At 54.9% G+C, this 14,183-nt stretch overlaps 6 protein-coding genes across 6 annotated transcripts; 5 read left to right on the top strand and 1 right to left on the bottom strand.

Moving 5' to 3' along the window:
• Positions 1 to 467: 467 nt before the first annotated feature.
• BDP55DRAFT_564961 (uncharacterized protein) lies at positions 468 to 1,115 on the top strand (the record flags this gene model as incomplete). Its single annotated transcript, XM_060570381.1, has 3 exons — positions 468 to 542; positions 591 to 880; positions 929 to 1,115. The coding sequence occupies 3 exons, from the start codon at positions 468 to 470 to the stop codon at positions 1,113 to 1,115; spliced, it is 552 nt and encodes a 183-aa protein (XP_060423279.1).
• Positions 1,116 to 1,526: 411 nt separating this feature from the next.
• On the bottom strand, positions 1,527 to 2,737 carry BDP55DRAFT_637745 (uncharacterized protein; the record flags this gene model as incomplete). Its single annotated transcript, XM_060573021.1, has 5 exons — positions 1,527 to 1,879; positions 1,930 to 2,176; positions 2,225 to 2,491; positions 2,594 to 2,640; positions 2,707 to 2,737. 5 exons carry the CDS (start codon positions 2,735 to 2,737, stop codon positions 1,527 to 1,529), a joined length of 945 nt encoding a protein of 314 aa, XP_060423278.1.
• Positions 2,738 to 10,020: 7,283 nt separating this feature from the next.
• BDP55DRAFT_682318 (uncharacterized protein) lies at positions 10,021 to 11,279 on the top strand. The gene is made up of 2 exons (XM_060576264.1): positions 10,021 to 10,322; positions 10,369 to 11,279. The coding sequence occupies exons 1-2, from the start codon at positions 10,066 to 10,068 to the stop codon at positions 11,072 to 11,074; spliced, it is 963 nt and encodes a 320-aa protein (XP_060423277.1). The 5' UTR covers positions 10,021 to 10,065; the 3' UTR covers positions 11,075 to 11,279.
• Positions 11,280 to 11,637: 358 nt separating this feature from the next.
• BDP55DRAFT_516281 (uncharacterized protein) lies at positions 11,638 to 11,859 on the top strand (the record flags this gene model as incomplete). The annotated part of the gene is made up of 1 exon (XM_060567742.1): positions 11,638 to 11,859. A coding segment is annotated over one exon (222 nt), but the record flags the coding sequence as incomplete, so codon positions are not given.
• On the top strand, positions 11,741 to 12,319 carry BDP55DRAFT_682316 (uncharacterized protein). The gene has a single exon (XM_060576263.1). It carries the CDS (start codon positions 11,954 to 11,956, stop codon positions 12,269 to 12,271), a length of 318 nt encoding a protein of 105 aa, XP_060423275.1. The 5' UTR covers positions 11,741 to 11,953; the 3' UTR covers positions 12,272 to 12,319.
• A 1,139-nt stretch (positions 12,320 to 13,458) lies between these two features.
• On the top strand, positions 13,459 to 13,683 carry BDP55DRAFT_516421 (uncharacterized protein; the record flags this gene model as incomplete). Its single annotated transcript, XM_060567743.1, has 1 exon — positions 13,459 to 13,683. A coding segment is annotated over one exon (225 nt), but the record flags the coding sequence as incomplete, so codon positions are not given.
• Positions 13,684 to 14,183: the final 500 nt, after the last annotated feature.

Raw genomic sequence — 14,183 nt, 5'->3', positions numbered from 1 at the left:
GGCACTTGTCAAAAATTGATGCCTATCATGTATGCATGCTGGTGGATCACAGAGCAATATTAGCCAAATCATGAAATAATGCTTCCGTAAATCTACTATCACGAAACTGTGATATGTAGCATTGCAACAAACATGACAAAGTGGGTCCTTATTTCGTGTCTCTAGCATGGATTAGTGACTCTATCCTTCGTTCTTGGGCTCGTTACTAGATCGGCGCTAAGGAACGCCGACGAGATAACCTGTCAAGTCGGAATAACTTATTTCCACGACACAGCCTAAGCCGACGTTGGGCGCCAGACTGCCTTGACACAACCTGCAACCGGTTCACTGTATCCTCTCCTTTCATCATCTCGAACGGCATGGCTTCGACCTCTACCATGCAGTCAATACCTACTTTACGGAGCTCGATCATCGAGCGGGGATACTTTGTCTCTGAGGACCTGTCTCTTGGTGAACATGTCAAACAAATGGAAGATAATGCGACGCCCTTCGCATCAGCCCCTGGCCTTCAGTTCGCTGAAACCAACGTCCTTCGTCACCCTGTAAGTTGTTACGGTCACTATGTGTCCTGCCAATGCTAAATAACCCAGATTATTCGACCTCTTCTCGAATCCCTCCTCGAAACATCAAGTCTAGGACTTTACAGGTCTTTGGGGCCCTCCCCCTTCGATTACGTATTCAACAGCGACCCAGGACATGAGGTGGAAATCATCATGGTCATGATATGGAGCCCAGGCTCCAAATTTACATACTGGGCTGGTTCGCATCGTCACTGGCTTGAACCTATTGAAGCAGCAAACTCTCTGCTGCAGGTCACCCGCGCACGCCTGCAATCCAGCGGCAGTACGCCGGTTGAGACAACATTTGAGAAGGGTGGCTTGTAGGTTTGGCTTACGCCCGTACCATATTTTGCTGACGAGATGTACAGCGCTGTGATTGATGCGAGGACTGCGTTTCAGATCACTGCCGGCACGGCCATCACGTTTGCATTCGGGAAAGAGGATGCAGCCAAGCTGTGGAGACCAATGCAGTTGCCACGATCTCTCGAACACCACGTAACGAGCATGGAAAGTCGAACAGTCCGGATTAATGTAACATATGCTGAAGAGGGCTGATCTTGCACGCCAATTGTCGATCGGAACTGATTACTCAAGTGGTCCACTACACTGACAAGGACCTTGACACCCACAGCACCTTTGTTCATGATGCACTTTCGTAACTATCACCCGACGACGGCAAAAAGGCGTGAGAGGACTGCAATCCGTTCTCGAATGATCCTAGTTGAAGTTGTTGCTCTAATCCATACCAAGGAGGAATTGTAGCGCTGTGAAAGATTGGAGCTTGGATTCGTCCGGGGAGCAAGCCGAATGGCCCTTCCAACAACGAACAGTCTGTACCAGGTGGAGGTTCGGCACCACAGATGTGTGTGCTAGAAACCAGACAGTTTTCAAGTTGGCTCGAAATGGTTGGTGGAGGTGTTGGGTGCATAGATGCGAACAGACTACTCTGTTCAGGATATTCTATTTTCAAATCAGAATTTGATGGCATCGGGGATTTGAGCGCAGCTCACCATGCCCGTCGCTGACGCTGTAAGCAGTGCGTAGTCTCTTGTACGTGTGTACTTGGTCCGCGCACTTTTCCTCTGCGTCTCGTGCACGTTTACGAGAATCTTCCTTTCTGGGAGCCTTACTGTCAAGGTCCAACATCTCGTCTAGCTTTTCAGCTGCCTGCCGGTGCAGCTGGGTGCAGCGCTCTTTCCTGTACTGGTCCCTCCATTGATCGTACGACGTGGCTTTTGCCTTGCAGATATGTGCTATATATTTGCGCACTTGGACGAACGAATCTCGGCAAAAGACGCAGATTTCGTAACATGGAACATCTAAACGTCACGTCAGTACGTTTGCTATCCAAGCCAAGAGTCTTCTTTACGTGTTTCATAGTGTCGGATTTGAGCCTGCTTTGTTTTGAATGCTTCCTTTCGATCGCAAGTCGGATACGGACAAATGAGTCCATCAAGGTCGGCGAAGTCATCCCGGTCGGTGTCTTCGTCGTCATTATCGTCGAAGTCCCGATCGTCCTCATTGAGGCTGCCATGACATGCCTGGTTTTGCTCATCAAGGGGAGGCAAATGGGCTTGCACCTCTCGTAGCCTTGCCATCAAGGCATGAGCCTCGCGCTGAAACGACGATTAGCACTTTGTCACACGAAATATCATTCCACAGACCTGATAAGCGTCTACATGGTCGCGCAAGGTTTGGTGTTTGTCAAAGACCGCGAAGCAAGTCTGACATTGAGTTTTCTGAGAATTTTCGCCCATAATTCGAATATTGCTAAACGAGATTTGAGGTGATGGAACCAGGAAGAAGCAAGAGGATGGTGAATCAGAGAGGAGGTTTCGGATGGCATTCAGTGATTGGTTAGGACATTGGATCCGCATGTCCTCTCGTGCATAAATACCGGCGCGTAACTCATGTCTTTCATACCAGGTACTCTGCATCCAACACAGTTATCAACAATCCTTGTCCCTACCCCGCTTACAACGACAATGGCCACGTGCACGGAATGTGGCGGCAAAGGAGTTGTCGGAACATACGTGTGTACCAAATGCAACGGCTCCGGCACGAAACGCCAATTGTACCCCTGTTACCAAGGTTCGTGTCCCAAGAGAAGCGTTCTGCTTTTACTGTTGTTGACATTGCCAGTTACGTGCAATTCGACCCCCGATGCCATTAGCCATCACTGATGCACACCTCAGTGTGGCCCCATTTACATTTCGCCTCGAGTCGCCCGGTTGCGCCTATTGAGATCATGTTTCATGCTCCTTCTTCGCCCTCCCCAACGCAAGCATTGGAGGTTGCCATCGATTACCAGGCTGCGGCGCGAGCCACCCTGAGAAATGTGGGTTTCTGCGAGACCGCGACCCACTGAAAGACTGATCTTGCTCGTTCCGCTCGGTTCGCCTCGTTTGCCGTCTTCCATAGCTTGAGAACGGACGTCACCGAGATATGTCCTGGGTTAGGGTCGGTGTGGGGATGGATACCAAAGCCTGCAAGCATGAATGCATGCTGTTTACAGAGACGTTGATCACGGATTCGTGCTGAGGTGGAATATGGATCCAGCCAGGCAATACATGTTTCTAGCTGGGGCTCAGATTGAACCAATGAGGGTGTTTTTGTGCTGTTGGCACAGACCACTAGTCTCCAATCTGGAGGGCTCCAACTCGGAGAGAGTGAACGAGATCGCATGACCAGTGGTTCTCAACTTGCGTGCCCCACACCATCCACCCCTATTCACCAGTTGTTGTTGTTGTTGTTGTTGTATTTAACGCCGTGGCGGCCGGGCTAGAGCCCTTACCGCAGACCTCCCGAAGGGTATATGGCGTGGAGGGCCGTGAGCCAAGGCTACCTACTCTACAGTACGTCGTCTCTTTACATCGTCCTCCAAATCATGCCTTGTGGCCACTACGCGTTCTGTCTGTCCCCGGTTCCCGCTGGTGCCCCAGTTTCATTCTTTCCCAAATCGTCCCTTGGAATCGGGAGGTTCTTTGTAGTCCGCACTCACATCTACGTAGGTGTGGATGCTGCTACCGCAGACAGATCTTCTGGAAGAAGTCCGTCACGCGGAGAAAGGCCTCGAAGCCTCGTGGGTCGGTGATTAATCTCTTGAAGTAGGCCTCGAGAGATCCCATAGGGCCTATGGGCTCGGGCATACTGCGAGAGTGGAGGGTCGGCCACCGTTGCCTCCTCGCCAGCGTTAGTCGACAGTAGACCAGGTGGTCCACGTCTTTTGCCTCTCCACAAGAGCACATCATTAGAGCGTCGTCGTGGTTGAAACGTCGGTGATATTGCTCGAAGTCCCCGTGACCCGATCGTGCCGCCAGCAGGTGATGTAGCGTAGCCCGCGGCAAGGCCAGTTCAGGAGGGCTGGATAGAGCTGCCTCAAGCCCCAAGTCCGCGTACCGCGGCCTTCGCTCTTTATACCACCATCTCCTGTGGTGGCCCTGTAGTTTTTCCCTTGCAAGCCGCTTGATACCCGCTAGTGTTGCCATTTGACCCATCCGCGCCGGCAGTGTCGTTCCTTCTTTGGCCAGCCGGTCCGCGGCCTCGTTTCCTTCGATGCCCTGGTGTCCCGGAGACCAGTGCGTCCGTACATCAAAAATCCTGGCTGCTTCTTGGATTTCGAGGAACGCCTCTTGTGACGAGTCCGGCGCCTTGCCGCGGATACCTTGTATAACGCTGGTGTTGTCGATACATATGTGGATTGGATGACCGCGATTGGTGAGCAGAGCCCTTCTGAGGCCGGCTCGCGCTCCTTCGACCTCGGCGTCGAACACTTCTGCCAGTCCGAGTCGGCCGCACCCTTGCGCTATGCGTTTGGAGTCTCGGTAGATGACGAAGCCGTACCCCACGGCTCCGTTCGTCGCCCTGGAGCCGTCCGAGAAGACGATCATATGGCTTTCCGGTACTGTCTTTAGCCAGCGCTCGAAATCTTTCGCAGCCTCTTCTTTGCATTGAACTACTATCTGATCCTGTGAGCTTGGCAGGTACTGTGATTGGAGGAACGCTGGTCTTCCGCATCTTGGCAGAAGTTCAGCCGTCCGTTGTAGTCTCGTCTGTTGCTGTCCCTGCTGGGAGAGCCGCGCGACTAGCGGGTGTCGGCGATCGATCCTCTGCAGTCGGACTGCGGCCCGTAAGCGGACGCCCTCTAGAGCGACTTTGGCTGACGGTAAGCCGGCGTCTCGGAGGAGGCTGCTGGTTGGCGTTGTCCTCCAGACAGGCAGAACGGCCCTTGCCGCCGCTGTAATGACGCTGTCGATCTTCTGCACGAGCCCCTTCTGGCCTGTGTTGACGGGTCTTCCTTGGAGAGGCGGATTCGTGTCTGTCTCCGCTTGGCGTCTCGAAGCCGGCTTCGTGATACCTGCGTACCATGTTTCGGCGCCAAAGAGCGCGATCGGCAGTACGCAGGAGACGACGGCTTTTCGCACGGCGGCCGCTGGCAGTCCTCTCTTTGTGTTTGTAAGCTGCCTCAGGTGTTGAGCTGCCTTCTTTGCCGCAGCTACTCTTGTGTCGACGTGGTGCCGGAAGGACAGTCTCTTGTCGAACCAGACACCCAGCCAGCGTACAGGTTTTGTCGAGGCCTTGACCACCAAATCCCCCGCCCTGACCTCTGGCAGCTCCGCTGGCTGGCCGTGCTTCCTAGTAAAGTGGATGACCTCGCACTTGCTCGGGTCAAAGGAGACCTTGTTCTCCGAACCCCATCTGAGAATGCCGGCTGCGCTTCGGTTGAGTATTGCGACGTTGCTCTCCAGGGAGGGGCTTATGGCCAGAGTGGCGATGTCGTCCGCGTACCCGAATCGCGCGTCCGGGTCGTCTTCAAGTATTTCCGCGATGTAGAGCAGAAAGACGATGGGAGACAGAGGCGACCCCTGCGGCAGCCCGCATGACAGAGGAAAGTATTCCGTTGTGCTTTCTTCCAGTCGGACTCTGGCGATGCGGATGCAGCAGAAGCTGAAGATGAGTCTAACCAAGCCGTGTGGCCATCCCTGCTGACGCAGTCTAATGACGAGCCGGTTCCGAAGGACGGAGTCGAACGCCCCTTTTACGTCCATAGTCAGAAGTGTCGCCGTGAGCCCTTTTAGGAGGGCCGTTTCGATATCGTGGGCGAGGCAGGTCGTCAGATCGACGGCTGACCTGCCCTGTAGGGCTCCGATCTGTTGCGGACTGACGATGCGCTCGACAATCGCCAGGGACGCCATCCTTCTGGCTATCAGTCTCTCGAGTCCCTTGCCCAGGCACGAGAGGAGCGCGATCGGACGCCAGGACCCGGGCTTGGAGGCATCCCTGCCGGCCTTCTGGATCATGACCACCTCAGCTCTGCGGAAAGGCAGAGGAAAGTGGCCGGCCCGCATACAGGACTGGAATAGCTGCCTGACCGGCTCCGAGATGACGCCCCAGCAGGCCTGGAGGAGGCGCGTGGTGATCCCGTCCACACCAGGGGTCGTTGTCTTTGTTAAGGTGGCCGTCTTCACTTCTTCTCCGCTAACATTGTCCTGCCAAGTAATCGCTCGCCTTGGGACGACGGGTACGTCAAACGGGTCACCCGGTGCGTCATCTTCCGCACTAAACCTGTCGAGAAGGGCTTTCCGGAGCGCTTGGGCCTTTTCGTTAGTATCCTCGATCGTCTGGTTGTCCACAATCAATGGGGGTGCTCTGGTCAGTGGGCTCGCCTTCCGCCAACCCATGACCTGATAGAGGTCCCGGTCTGAAGCGACTCCATCGATCTTTCCGGCCCAGTATGCTCGCTTAGCCTTCCTCACAATGCTCAGGAATGCCTTCCGCTCTTCCATTGGAGAAGGATTTGCGTTCTGCTCCGTCTCCCAGGCTTGTGGGTTGCGGGCAGCACGGTACGTTCTGTGGGCCTCTGCGCATTCCTCCGTCCACCAAGCCGCGCCTTTTCCCTGTTTTCCTCTCTTCTTGCCGACCGCCTCAATGGCTCGGGAGAAGAGCTCGACGATGTGACTTGCCTGCCCGTCCAGGTCTGCCGGAGTAGGTTGATCCCCCAGATTGGGCATCGCAGCTAGCCCCCTTCGATCAGGTCTCTCAGCCGAGGCAGCGCCGAGTCGGGCACTGACAGTGGCCGTGGCTGCGGGTGGCCCTCTCCCTGTGACACTGGGCGTTTGAATAGTGGTATGACGGCCACGATGGCCTCGTGGTCAGCTCCCGGGTGTAACTGTGGGCTGACCTGCGCGTGCGCAAAAGGGATATTAGAGAAAGCCAGGTCCAGGACATGTCCGCAATCCTGGGTTGCCACCCCAACTTCGCTGATAAGAGAGAGATTGTGGCCGTCTGCCCAGCCTGCGATGTCATCTCCCCGGTTCCCGTTCCTCGTCCCGGGCTCCCAAGAGTAGTGATGCGCGTTGAAGTCACCCGCGATCAAAGCTCGCTCCGGGGGTTTGAGTTCTAGCAGTATCCCTGTTGTGCGGCTGTGGGGGTCGCGGGGTTGTCTGTACACGTTGACGATAGTCGTCGTTTTGTCGACCACCAGCCACAGTACGTCTCTCGTGTGGACAGGCCTCTGCTGCTCCACCGTCATCCCTATCCCTTTGCGTGTGTAGGTCAATACTCTTGGTCTGGTTCCTTCGCTGTCCCAGAAGTCGACCGGGACGAAAGAGTCGAAACCCGGGTGCGTGTTCAGTTGCACGTTTCCGTCCTTCCAGCCCGTCCAGGGTTCCTGGACGAGGACCACATCTATCTGAGCCTCCCAGCAGAGCTGCAGGAAAGCCGTGTGCGCCGGGGAGATCTTTCCGACGTTGCCCTGCGCAACGCGTAGCATCCGTGGGGTCGCCGCTCTCGGCTTACGTCTCCGAGTCGAGTTCGAGGTGGGTGTAGGCATTCGCGACGTTGTAGTTTGGCTTCTGTGCTGCCCGTTGGCTCCTGCTTGGCATGGGTAGCATGGGACGGTCGATGGAGGTGTTGTCGGGGGAGTCTTCGCCCTCGCCTTCGTCCGCCTCGTCTTCATCCATGCTGCTGCTGTCAGTGCTTCCGTCACCGAGGCAAACGATCGAGCTTGCGGAGGGCGTTCTCGTGCGCGCGCGCTTGGCGCCGGGTTGCTGGTTCTGGCTGGTGGAGGTAGGGACGCCTGCCGCCTCCTGGCTACTGTCGGATCGAGTAGCCTTGTACAGAGTGTCCGATGCTTTCTGGCCGGCCTTCCGGATCCGAGCCCGCTCCTTTCGACCGGGAAGGGAGACGACGCCGTTTACGGCCGAGGGCCTCGCTGGGCAGTCTGTGTGGCTGGCTTGGAAGGGGCCGCAGCAGTTGGCACATTGGGGCCTGGCCATGCAGGGTCCCGTTTCGTGTGAATCGGAAGGTCTTCCGCAGTTGCTGCAGATCGGTCGTCGTCCGCAGAACCGGTTGGAGTGGTAGCCCTGGCAGCCGGGGTCGTGTCGGATGAGCGTCCTTCGTTTCTTGACGGGCAGAGATCTGCCGCTTTGGTTGAAGAGCCTGAAGGGCGTGACCTCTGATGTGAATGATATGAGCCAAGATATTTCGTTCGTGACTGGGTTGGGCCCAAGGCGGGACGGTCGAGCAAGGACAGGCTTCTGTCCTGTCTGTGCGAAGACCTCATCTTCAACGAGTGTGGCTGGGTCCAGGACGTCCCCGCCAATGCTGTGTAGTTTTGTTGGGCATCGCGGCACAACGTAAGTGTACCACTTGATAGGCGTCTCGACCTGGTGGGCGCCGAGGCATTCCGCCAGCTTTGCCTTACTTGCAAGTAGTCTTTCCTGTATTTGCTTGTTTCGCGGCTTCAGAGAGTAACCTGTGCTGATATGGTAGACGTGGGGAAGGTCCGCTAGCCCCAGGCCAACGGCCTTACAGACGATCTGTCGTACGGCGAACGGTGCGATCTTCCGAGCGGCCGCTAAGCTTTCTTCCGGGACGCGGGCAAAGATGCGGAGGTCCTCCTTCGGCTGCGCCTGCGGCTGATCCTCGGCGGGGAGTGTGGCCTTCGGGCGGGCAGAGCTCTGGCAGCTCTGGCCGCTCCGGGTCGCCGCAGTGGTGTTGCCCGCCATCGGTGCGACGACAGCCGCCCAACTCCGGGCCGCTATTGGGCTTGTCTCGTGATTGATCAGTCTCTTGAGGGTTTGAATGACATAGGCAGTGGCTTCTTTCGCGATCTGCTTTCTAGAACCGTCAAAGCTGGCGACAACGCTGTCGACGGACCGTGCAATGGTCAGAAAGACGTCTTTCCGTGCCTCGTACTGTCTAGCTTCTTCTGCAAGGGCTGTCAAGACGGACCCTGTGGCAGATCCGCTCGGAGCAGATGCGGTAGAGGCTGCGGGCCCCTCGGCCGAGGTAGGGGCGTCGGTGGTGGCATCAAGCTGGCTTCCCGTTAGGCTGGGCCGGGTCGGCTGTGCCTCGGCGTCGCGGCGTCGCTTAGCTCTTGAGGTGGGGTTCGGCTCCGGAGGTGTCCCGGAGCCTGATTCGGGGTCGGCTTGGTCGGCCGACATCAGTCCGGTGCCCGACGGCGGCTGTGAGGCCATCGCGGATGCGGGCTCCGGCAAGGGGAGGTGAAGAGTTTTCGGCTGTTAGTAATTTGGTGGTAGGCTCACTCATTCACTAACAGCAGATGCCAAGAAAAATTAGGCGAGAGGGAAGTTGCCCCTATTCACCAGGGGCATCCTTAACTCCACATGTAATAGATTTATGATAGATAGAGTGACCAACTGCAGCTGATCCTGAAAGCATGAAAGTGTGGTGTCTACAGGGATATTGGACATGGAGTCGTGATTCTCTAGACTTGAAATCCAAAGGTACGATCTGGGACTGATGCACTGAGTTCCCTAGCGTATTGCCTACGGCCGCAGTCTTACCATGGATTAGGGGCCCGCCCGAAAGCACGAATATATGCTGTCATCAGGGATATGGATAGCACACTAGCTGTATTGACCTAAGCCAGGCTAATCCATTTTTCGCCGTAGGCGAACTCCAAGAATCGACCGCGCAGAGACGGCGCCCTGTTACATCACACAATATAGCTCGGTGTGCGGCCTTGCGCCGCTTCGGGCCCTTTGGCTGAGCGAAAATGGCGATTTGCATAGCTCTTAACATATCTCGTCATGCCCTTGTATCGCTACCGCATGCCTGCCGGTTCGTCGGTCGAGATGCACCATTTTCCGACGAGGTTTGGCAAGCAGCATGGTGGAGTCCCTCTATCGTTTACCCCCGCTTAGGGATGTCTTTCATACGCAGTTCCTGCAATGCAGACGAGATCTGAGTACTACGATCAGTTCAGCTTGTTCCCTCATTTGCTTGATCCACTAATAGTCACCGAACGACTCGACTTCCGTTTACTGGAATGTTTGTAAGAAAGCGAGCGTTGTTGGGTTGATCTAATATTCATGGGGAAAATCTAATATTATCTCCATTTGTACTTCTTAAGCATGGATCTAGACTGTATAAATATGCCCTCACTGCTTGACGTCGAACCTTGCGGCATCCCGAACGCTCTTATTCAAACCTATATTGGCAATAGTTTTTAGCCACTTACTCTTCTGCAAAACCTAACATGGTCCTACCTGCCATTCTTCTCTACAGGACTGCCCGAGTGGCAGTACGGCAACCCGACGGAACCCTTCTCACTACAGAAGGCAGAGACCAGCAAGTTTTGTATATCACGCAGGATGGCATAATAGGCGGAACAGGCCAAGTTGCTATATATCTAATGCAACCGGAAATGACGAATATTCGGGCAGAAATAATTTGCTGCTCTATGCATCCCGTGTGTAATTATGTTTGGAAGCTCAAAACTGATCATTGGCAACTGTAAGTACGCCCTCGTGTCTTTGAGTATAGGTCTGACGAGAAACAGACAAGTGAGATTCACATCTCCATGGCAGCCCTTTGCTCAGCTGGCTTGGTTCTCATCCCCTGAAGGATATCGTTGTATCGCAACGGCCTACTTTGCTCGAGCTGCTAGTGAAGTGGCTGTACGAATGGGTCCCTCGGGCCGGGCTGTCGGCAAAGCCACCCAAACTCCCTCCGCTGGCCACGGCTCACCTATCACCTGTTCAATTGATATCGATAATATCACAGAACATGATCAGATTGTCATTTTCCTACCAGACGATCCCACCGTGGCTCCTGTGCTGTCCCAAGCATTCCGAAGCTCAGCCACCGAATTGGTTGCACAGGTTGCACAGCCAATTCCATCTTACACTAACGAAGGTTTCAGTCTGAGTAGCAGACTACCATACGAAACTATTATAGCAGGATTGGGCCCATCCAGCAATGGAGATATAACCTCGACAGTTAACAACAGGGTCAATACTGCCGATGCAGTCCAATTGGGAGGTTACATGAGCGTCTGTGTCCCGCTTCCGAGTAACGATATCTCTCTTTTTCACTCACAACCCGACCAACTGTGTTGCGATTCACGTCAATACCACTCGCCATACACAGACAGCGCAAGTTCAGCTTCGAACTCAAGTTTCGGCGTACACTCAGATGATGGAATAAATGCGCAATTTGTGGATGACATTGACGATAGATGTATTGTCGTCAAACCTCTGCCCTGACCAGTGGCTAGTTTTCGGTTGTGAAAGATGGAGGATGGGACTTCAGTCTAATGCTGCTGTGGATGATCTACGAATTGATTGCAACGGAGCAATACAAGAATATTTTAAAGCGAGCATCAGCCACATGATGAAGTCTGAGGATCGTAAGAAGCATGTGATGCAATGCCCACCAGTGAGGCCCAAACACCGACAAGAAGGAATGTGCGGATGGCGGTTGTAACATGAGCATGGTTTCCTTGCTGCTCGAGTAGCGATTTGAGAGCCTTGAAAAGACCCCTTGCCTTAGAGGAATGGTGAGCTGGGTGTTACCATGTCGTACGCGATGCCTATATCCGTGGCGGTCCGTCCAGGGGCATACAGACACATTGAGGACGGGTCGGAATTTCGTGATGTCATTACTAACAGGCCCTGTACTGCTCAGCCCTCCGTCGGGCTTTCCGCATGAGGTTACATTACTAGAAGCGGTCAGGAGACGTGTAATTCCACAATTCGACTCCGGCAGCTACCCGGCTTCGAACGATGATGCTCTTGTAATGAGCAGCGATAACGACTGAAAAGAAGCCTCAACCAGCCCTAGCAACGGCATTACCACTCCCCGGCCTACCCAGCCGGGAATGGTTGGTAACTGTGATCGGTTCTACTTCGTCGAGGTGGACGATTCTTGCGCCAGTATTGCGTCGAAGCACGGTATCTCGCCCATCCAGTTCATCACCTGGAACCCCAATGTTGACGGTGCCAGCTGCTCAGGCCTTCGGGCCAACGCCTGCATATGCGTCCGAGTTATCGGGGCGAGGCCGACCCTGACAACGGCATCTCAACTCCTATTCCGACGCAGCCCGGATTGGTTGGAAACTGTATGGGTTCTATTTCGTTAGGTGGATGACGCCTCCGCTGATATTGTGGCGCGTCCTGCGCAGTTTACCATCCGGAACAACGTTGGCTTCACTCACCCGAATTGAAGCCAAGTTGTCGCAGAACGCTGGCCTTGCTGAGGGGATTCAGACATCCACCGCAGAAACTTCTCACGGCAAACGCAAGCGAACTTGTCCAGCAAGCGAGTTACCACAGAGGCAGAGGAATTTCAAGGACGGAACATTGTCACAGGAAGGCCTGTACCCCAGAATATCACATGTCCTAGGACATATCCTCAAGTGCCAAGAGTGGCTAAAACAGATTGTCCTAAGAAACAGATCCTAGGAAGTCACACGACCTAGGACAATCTTATTGCTGCAACCAGCCTAAATATACTACTGCTCGATGTGTCAGGAGCATATGACAATGTTTCTCGGGAAAGGCTACTACACAGCCTCCAGAAGCGCCGAGTCAGTCAGAAGATCATTCGATGGGTAGCGTCCTTCCTCAGCGACCGAACCACCACGCTTAAACTGCAGGAGTACACGGCACCATCAGCGCCCATCCAAACAGGAATCCCACAGGGTTCACCTATCTCGCCTATCCTCTATCTGTTCTATAACGCCGACCTGATCGAGGCTTGCAAGACAGAGGAAACAGAAGCGGTCGGATACATCGATGACGTGTCGGTCCTAGCAATAGGCCCAACAGCCCAGCGCAACTGCAAGACCCTCAAAGGCATCCACCGGAAGGCAGAAGAATGGGCAAGGAGACACGGCTCCCAATTCGCGCCTGCGAAGTATGAGCTTGTACATTTCACAAGGGACCCAGGAATGAACAGCACACACGCACTCCGACTACCGCACGCTACCATTAAGGCCTCCCCGTCATGCCGATACCTAGGAATCCATATGGACACCAAGCTCCGGTGGGACTGTCACCGGGAGAAAGTAGAGGCAGGAGCTACCAAACGCCTCTCGGCCCTCTCTGCACTGGCATCCTCGACGTGGGGCACTGGAGCAATAAACCTCCGTCATGTGTACAGAGCGATGATCATCCCACAGATGCTCTACGGCTGTTCTGCGTGGCACATCTCCGGGAGCGGCCCTTCAAGCCGAGGCAGCGCGATGATAAGTACTATTCAGAGAATCCAAAGACGAGCAGGACAAATCATCACTGGAGCCTTCCGGACAACTGCGGGCGCAGCGGTAGACGTAGAAGCACATCTACTTCCAGTGAGGCAGCAACTCGAGCAAACAGCACTAGAAGCAACATTACGCATTTGAACTTCCCCGCTATACGATGACATGGCCACGCTTGAGGACAACAACGCCCTCCTCATGAGGACCAACCGAGAAAGCAAGGCACAGAGTCCCCTGGACCAATTCCTAGGCATGCTGGAACGAAAACACAACGTGCAGCTCGATAAACTCGAGAGACGCTTGCCACACGTGGTCCCGCCGTGGTGGACTCCACCATTCGTCTGCATCAATGAGTCCGCCGAGGACGCAATCAAGGAGCATGACGCCACAGAGCCCGGGGTAGTCCGCATCTACACCGACGGAAGCGGCATCAACGGCCACGTCGGCGCAGCGGCGGTAATAATTAACCCACCAGTGGACGACATCAGCTCGAAGCAGTTAGAGTACATGGGCACATCCGCATCCTCCACGGTGTACGCAGCAGAACTCAAGGGGCTAGTATTAGCGCTACAAATGATTCTCGACATACACAAATCGTCCAACCGCCCCGGCAAATGTGCCATATTCACTGACAACCAAGCTGCCATCCAAGCCTTACAAACACCCAAGTGCCCGTCGGGGCAATACATCCTCATCGAGGCTATACGAGCACTCGAAGCGATTCGAAGCCGGGGATGGGATGTCCAGTTTCGTTGGATCCCGGCACATGTCGGTGTGCCAGGCAACGAGATGGCGGACCAAGCAGCCAAGGAAGCCGCCGGCTTCAGCCCCAATGCGGGCGCCCAAGCCGCACCACCACCGGAGCCGGAGCACCTACGGACCCTCATAGCAACAACGAAAACCATTGTACGCCGGACGATGAAACGCGAGTGGGAAATAGCCTGGGATAAGTCGCAGCACGGCAGGGACCTCTACAAGCTCGGGGCGCGACCAGGAAAGTCGACCCTAGACATACACAACGGGACACACAGAGCCATCAGCTCCGCCATCACACAGATGCGCACGGGTGAAATCGGGCTGCAGGGGTATCTCCATGACATCAACAAGGCCGACAC

The sequence above is a fragment of the Colletotrichum godetiae genome, assembly GCF_030913485.1.
Source record: "Colletotrichum godetiae strain CBS 193.32 chromosome Unknown BDP55scaffold_72, whole genome shotgun sequence".
NCBI lineage: Eukaryota > Fungi > Ascomycota > Sordariomycetes > Glomerellales > Glomerellaceae > Colletotrichum > Colletotrichum godetiae.
The sequence above is the reverse complement of the archived record's forward strand: the minus strand, read 5'-3'. Positions and strand labels throughout refer to the sequence as shown.